The following is a 7,215-nucleotide window of genomic DNA, read 5'->3' as shown; positions in this document are numbered from 1 at the left end:
TAGTGTCATTAAAGACTCCTCCAGTGTATTGTTCAAAGGCTGAAGTCATTGCAATAGTACAGGCAATGGGGCCTCGTGCATAGATCTCACTCAACATCTTATCCTCTCCTGATACTCTACCATGTTCTGTGACCTGATACTATAGGAGCAATTGATACAGTAACAGAATAATGTAAATGGCTAGTTAAAATTTGTGGCTGATCATACACAAAATCCCTGTACTATAGTACAGGGACTTTTGTCTGATTTTGAAGCAACTTGAAAAATTCATAGAAAATCCAAACTTGATCAGAATCTGTTCAATCTCTCTACACAGCATAAGTACATGTATATGCATCAGAAAATGTAATAAAATCGAGAAACTTTTTACTTGTCAATTTTTGTGAAATTTTTGAAAAATCCTTATACTATAGTACAGGGACTTTTGTCTGATTTTTGAGCAAATTTTAAAAAATCATAAAAAATCTAAACTTAATTGGAATCTGCTCAATCTCTCTACACAGCATGCATAAGTACATGTATTTGCATCAGGAAATGAAATAAAATTGAGGAATTTTTTACTTGTGAGTTTTTGTGAAATTTTTGAAAAATCTCTGTACTATAGTAGATGGACTTTTGTCCGATTTTTGAACAACTTTAAAAATTCATAGAAAATTCAAACTTGATCAGAATCAGCTCAATCTTTCTACACAGTATAAGTACATGTATATGTATCAGGAAATGTAATAAAATTGAGGAATTTTCTACTTGTCAATTTTAGCGAAATTTTACAACAATCACTGTACTATAGTACAGGGACTTTTGTTCGATTTTTGAGCAACTTTAAAAAATCATAGAAAATCCAAAAAACTTGATCAGAATCAGCTCATTCTCTCTACACTGCATTAGTACATGTATATGCATCCAGAAATCTAATAAAATTCAAGAATTTTCTATTTGTCAATTTTTGTGAAATTTTACTAAAATCCCTGTACTGTACTGTACAGGGACTTTTGTCCAATTTTTGAGCAACTTTAAAAAATCATAGAAAATCCAAACTTGATTGGAATCAGCTCAATCTTTCTACACAGTATAAGTACATGCATATGTATCAGGAAATGTAATAAAATTGAGGAATTTTCTACTTGTCAATTTTAGCGAAATTTTACAACAATCACTGTGCTATAGTACAGGGACTTTTGTCCGATTCTGGATGAACTTTAAAAAATTATAAAAAATCAAAATTTGATCGAAATCAGCTCAAACTTTCTACACAGCATAAGTACATGTATATGCATCAGAAAATGTAGTAAAATTGAGGAATTTTCATATTAATATTTATATTAATAATATATAATTAATAATTAGTAATCTTTTTAAAGTATTTCTCTAATTAATTACAGAAATGACAATACTTAAAGCAGCTGTTGTAATAATTCCTGTCTTAAAGATGAGAAGCAGTTTCTTGTTTTTCATCAAGTGACTTTGTCCTTAAACATCTTGCTTTTATTTTTTCATCTAATAAAAATAATAATTTCAATAAGTTTTTTCTCTTTTTTTGAAGATTCAAAATTTATGAATTAATAATAAATGCTTGAAGTAGTGTATGTATGTCATGGGTAAATCATAGATATTGGAGTAAATAAAATGGACAGAAAAAATCTGCTGTGTGGGCAAATTATTCTATTAAAATAATTAAATTTCCTAGCAACATAAGGTAGTTACCCCCAGACTTGCTTTATCCACCTCTGCAGCACTGATTAGCATAATTTAGTGCCATATGATATTTCAAAGAAATCCAGTGTGATACCATTATCATACTGTAGCAAAGATTTTACTCATCTACTACCTTTATGGCAAGTAAAAGTTTAAAAAGTAGCATTTTGTTTAATTTCTAGAACTTGTGTTCTTGGTATTTTATGTTAAAAAACAGGTAAATTTGCCATGTTCAGTTTGTCCCCGTTATCTCACTGCTTGAATAAATAATGACTTTAGATAAAAAATCTAGATGAGTTATTCACACATTTTCTTGTCTTTGCAAAGCATACCATATTTTCTCAGATAAAAGCCCGGGCATCTATTTCTTAAAATGGGATTTGGACCTCCAGAATAAATTTAAAATAAAACAGAACTTGAGGCAAGAGTGGGAGTCAAACTTTGGATCTCACTCAAGTAACTTTAGGAAGTTTAAGAAAGTATCTGCAAGGCATCTATGACTTTTATAGTTCCATCTTCTTGCTAACCTGGTGGGCATATATTTGCACCCGGCTTTTATTTGAGGATATACGGTGCTTTATAAAAAGGGACAAATTTAGGCCTAGTTGCTAATAGCTCCAGTTCCATGATGTGACTGAGGTAAGTACATGTGGAGTTTCCTATCCCTTTCATTTACTCAAATATCTGGTAAAATACATTTAGCTGCTGTGACCATACCCACTTTGCTAAGGTGCCTTAATTTGGTTATGTCTCCAATACAACATGCATGTATAGAGAAGAAATGTAAGTGTGGACATGCATAAACAGAGGATTGACCTGGGGGCTTTGCCAGGTTGTAATAATTTCAAAAGCTATACCTTTTAGCACTGAAAACTATAGTGTCATTAAAAGGTGAATAATCACTTACCTTTACGACAACAATTCTTTAAGCAATCGCACAAGAGATAAGTACATAATACTGAATCCCAACACTCAAGATTGCAACAACGAAGCCTCCGCCATAGCTGTAGAATAATGAATGTAAGAGCAGACACAAACAGGACACCAAAGACAATAATAAGAGCCCAAAGAGGTAGTTCAGATTCTTGTTGTGGACTACTACTAGGACAAGGAGGACATGGTGTTGGAGTAGGACATTGTGAAGATGACATAGTGGTAGAGCTGCAATATGCTAAAAGTCATTCTAATAAATAAATTAATACAATAATCGTAAAGAAACTTACAGGTAGTTGTTGTCACTGATGGATACACAAGATCTAAAAGATTAATAATATTTCAATAACTATAGTAAGTACTCGTGTACAGCACATTAAAAGTCATTCAAATAAATAAATAAACGTAAAGAAACTTACAGGTAGTTGCTGTCACTGATGGATACACAAGATCTAAAAGATTAATAATATTTCAATAACTATAGTAAGTACTCGTGTACAGCACATTAAAAGTCATTCTAATAAATAAATAAACATAAAGAAACTTACAGGTAGTTGTTGTCACTGATGGATACGCAAGATCTAAAAGATTAATAATATTTCAATAACTATATAGTAAGTACTCGTGTACAGCACAAGTTAGTGCATAAGTATTTAGTGAGGTGTAATTCATAAGATACTTACTTATTAGACCAGATTCAGTTGATGAATTAACAACATTACTAATAATAGCATTGTATGTATAATTTCGTCCACACATGGCATTATTAAATTCAAACATATTCCCTTTGGTACAGTCTTTATTTTCATTATATGATCCATCATCTGACATTAGTCTAACATTACACAATGTAATAGGAAGTTGATCATCAAAAGAATCCTATAAATTCAACTATTAAATTCGCTTTAAAACTTGAATAATGAATGCAAGTAGGTAACTTTTAATCACACAAATTTGCTAGCAATTCACTAGTTTTGTTCTAGCTTGTGTAAAATTACGTACACTTACCAAATTAATAACCTTTTTGTACACCATGCACACCTTATAAAAATCATGAAATGTTGTGGAAATTGGGACACAAAAACTTTTGTACATTCAAGTTCTTAGAAATGCTGAAATGATTCTAGTGTTGCTTTGATTTTACAGTTTTCAATCATTTCCCTATACTAAAACTAATGAATTATATTACGGCTAGATCCCAAAGACTTAGTTTATACTTGGGGTCACAAAGCTAAACAGCATGCTTCATGAGCTGACATACTAACCTCAATTATGATTAAAATACTATTTGAGTGACAATTAAAACGATACCCAACTGTGATATTAGGTCCTAAATAAACTTATGGTCACAACGTACTGCATCTAATAAAACTCACGTCTAATATGAATTGTAGTGTTTGTAGGTTGATCTGATATCACTCCAAAGTAATCAATGCTTCTCACATACATTGTGTAAGTACCAATATCATTATCAGGAACATTGTACTCATAGCACGTGTCTTCAGTTATATTATGAAGCACCGGTTGACCATCCCTCATAACTTTTACTTGATAAGAAGGAGCACATGTAGACTTTGGCCAACAGATATGAATGATAAGTTCTGATAAAGAGCTTCCTATTAGCTCCTTACAAACGAATAGGACAGCTGATAAATCTATAAATAACAGTAAGCAATGGGGTAATACCAAGTGAGTCCCAATACAGGGCCAATAGATACTCCAAGTTCACATGCACATGTTTGCTATACACAATTAAAACAATTGTACATGTAGTACATTATTTTACTTAAAAATGAATTATGTCATAAGGAGGCTACCCTGTCAATCTTTCTCTCATTAGCTGGTAAAGCAATTAAGCTGGTAAAACATGTGCTTATACATAATATTGTAATAATTTAGCATAAATATTAGAGTAAATGAAAGGGATAGGAAACTCCCATTCCTGGGAACCTGGGAAATCAAGCTACTTTCCCTAGTTACATCATAAAACAGGAGAAATCTTGGTACTAGTATACTCTAGCTGTTATTGTCCATATAGCCACTATGGGCCGACTAGCCCCACTGAATCCTTGTACTAGCAAAAGTATGCTTTGCAAAGACAAGATATATGGGCAGAAGACCCAGAATAACTCATCATCTTGATTTACCTTTTTCGTCATCACTTGTTTAAGCAGTCACATAATGGTGAGCAACTGAACACAGCAAATTTACCTGTTCTGAGCATACAATACCAAGAGCACATGCTTTAGGAGTAATTAAAGATGCAAGATCTGAAGAAAAGAATTCCTCAATAGGTTTTTGCTTCAAATCTTTCCCTTATGATTTTGCTATTGTAATGGGGACCAAAGAGGGAACTAGTACTTTTTTCCAAAATGTATAGTATAGAAGAACTTATTTTTTACTACAGCAACATAGTATAGAGTTAAAACAAATTATATGTGAAACTAAGTTTCATATATAATTTGTTTTAACTCTTGTACTTCAGCCCTAGTCTCTTCAGCCCTAGTCTCTTCAGCCCATATACTGTAGGTAACTGTAAACCAAAAAGTAAAGGAAAGTTGCTGTCTTGCTTTGTAACTAGCATTTGTTGCTATGGCACAATACAAAGGAATGCACACCCTTTCCTAATTTGCTTTCCCTTTTACTCTAATATCTATGACGAATCATGCTATTATGGATGAATTAAAGTCATGAAAACCACACATACAAATTTACTCATAATGAGTTTTATTTTGGCAATTGGCTCCCAATATTATAACTGCCAGTAATGTAGGCGTACACAAAATTAAAAACCACCAATTACAAAATTACCAAAATAAAGCACTACTATGTGGTCTGGTCACGTTAGACAAAAGCATTATAACCAAAAGGTGGCATCATCAAACATTACTGACGGCAATATAGTTGCATATCACTGACCCAAATTTGAATACCTTGTAAAGGTAAGGTAACACTAACTATTTCAGAACCAGGGAGAAATAGGCCATTAGAACACTCAAGTGTCACTCCATTAGCACGACGAGTTAGATTAGAAGAAGTTGCTATTGACGTGATTATACCACCAGATACATCAGTGACTCTGGTACTGAATGGTGCCCGTCCAAGTGGGCGCAAATTAGCCGTGCTGCCCCGGGCACCAAAGTATGAATCTGTGTCACCACCACCATCAGCTTCATCATAACGCCATGCCACGTGAGTCCCGTTCACAGTACAGGTAAATGTCACCAGAGCACCTAAACACACTTCAGCATTTGGCTGCAATATAACATTAGGCCTAGCTATAAATTACTATTATTATTATACAGAATACTGCAAACATCACTTACAAATGGATGGTATAATAAAAATGGCGATCAGAAGAACATGATGAAACAGAGCAAAATTCTCCATGATTTTGAATTTTTGATGATTATTGCATGGCAACGCATAAGCTTATAATATACTATACTATACTATGTCCCAACTGAGAATGGACCGGAAGTGGAAGCAGCTGCATTGGAATTTGAAAAATGTAGCTACGTCACTAATGACGTCTTATAATGATATTCATAGAGACATGGCCGATATTTCGGCTGTGTTGTTTCACTCTTAAAACAGTCTTGTTCTTCCTGATAAGCAGTACAATAGCTGCTGGAGTCAACTAGTCTTCATAAAGGCCATCATTATCAGAAAATCTTGCTCTATTAGCATTTTAAAAGAAGAATTATCAGTTTGGGCGCTCGACCACATGTGCTTATGTAAACTATGACATCAATAATCACATCATAAAACGTCATTGCGGTTAGCTTTGGTATGCCATTGGGTTTATAGGGAGAACCCAGTTCTCAGGGTTCCCAAGGGTTGAGAGACCCAAGACCTGAGATCCTGAAGCGGCATTGGGCAACTAAGAACCTGTGAAAGTTTCATCCTTATCCTACATTCCTATAAAAAGTTATTCCAGTTTTTCTTGGTCCAAACTCAGTTGGGACATAGTATATACTATACTATGTCCCAACTGAGAATGGACCGGAAGTGGAAGCAGCTGCATTGGAATTTGAAAAATGTAGCTACGTCACTAATGACGTCTTATAATGATAGAACCTGTGTTTCATTTCAAATACCTGGGACTACATTTTACATGCAATCTTTCATGGAATCTTCATATCTCTTCAGTTAAAAAGAAGGCCCGTAAAGTAATAGGACTTATCTATCGTCACTTTTATTGTAACTCATCTTCCTCAACTCTCCTTCGCCTTTATGTAACTCTAATTCGTCCCATTCTAGAATATGCTGCAGTTGTTTGGGATCCGATTTCCCCTTCTGTCTCTTCATCCATTGAATGAGTCCAATATTTTGCATTAAAAATGGTTTCTAAATCTTGGTCTTCGTCATATAGTGACCCGGCTTTTGTCCAAATTTTCTCTTATTACTTTAGCACAACGTCGCTTAGGATCATCCTAAGCGACGTTGTGACTTTAATTTTAAACAAAGTGATAAGTTTGAAGTTCAAACTTATCACTTTGTTTAAAATTAAAGAAAATATGCTTTTCTCACCATCTCATCCACTAATTCAATCTACTCCTTTCTCATACTCTCTCCGCTCAAATT

The 7,215-nt window shown here is 33.7% G+C and overlaps 1 protein-coding gene across 3 annotated transcripts; it reads right to left on the bottom strand.

Moving 5' to 3' along the window:
- Nucleotides 1–1,331: 1,331 nt before the first annotated feature.
- On the bottom strand, nt 1,332–6,075 carry LOC109585446 (uncharacterized). 3 transcript variants are annotated; one of them, XM_020001530.1, is made up of 10 exons: nt 5,955–6,075; nt 5,562–5,906; nt 4,005–4,283; nt 3,894–3,958; nt 3,312–3,507; nt 3,177–3,209; nt 3,048–3,080; nt 2,919–2,951; nt 2,603–2,866; nt 1,332–1,497 (listed from the first exon to the last, which is right to left on the bottom strand). In XM_020001530.1, exons 1-10 carry the CDS (start codon nt 6,016–6,018, stop codon nt 1,424–1,426), a joined length of 1,386 nt encoding a protein of 461 aa, XP_019857089.1. In that variant the 5' UTR covers nt 6,019–6,075; the 3' UTR covers nt 1,332–1,423. The 3 variants fall into 3 exon arrangements, with proteins under 3 accessions (XP_019857089.1, XP_019857090.1, XP_019857092.1); XM_020001531.1 differs by lacking the exon at nt 3,048–3,080; XM_020001533.1 differs by lacking the exons at nt 2,919–2,951; nt 3,048–3,080 and having other exon boundaries at nt 5,955–6,074.
- Nucleotides 6,076–7,215: the final 1,140 nt, after the last annotated feature.

Source organism: Amphimedon queenslandica, unplaced genomic scaffold, assembly GCF_000090795.2.
Source record: "Amphimedon queenslandica unplaced genomic scaffold, v1.1 AMPQUscaffold_13061, whole genome shotgun sequence".
Lineage (NCBI taxonomy): Eukaryota > Metazoa > Porifera > Demospongiae > Haplosclerida > Niphatidae > Amphimedon > Amphimedon queenslandica.
This window is presented reverse-complemented; position numbering and strand designations above follow the sequence as displayed.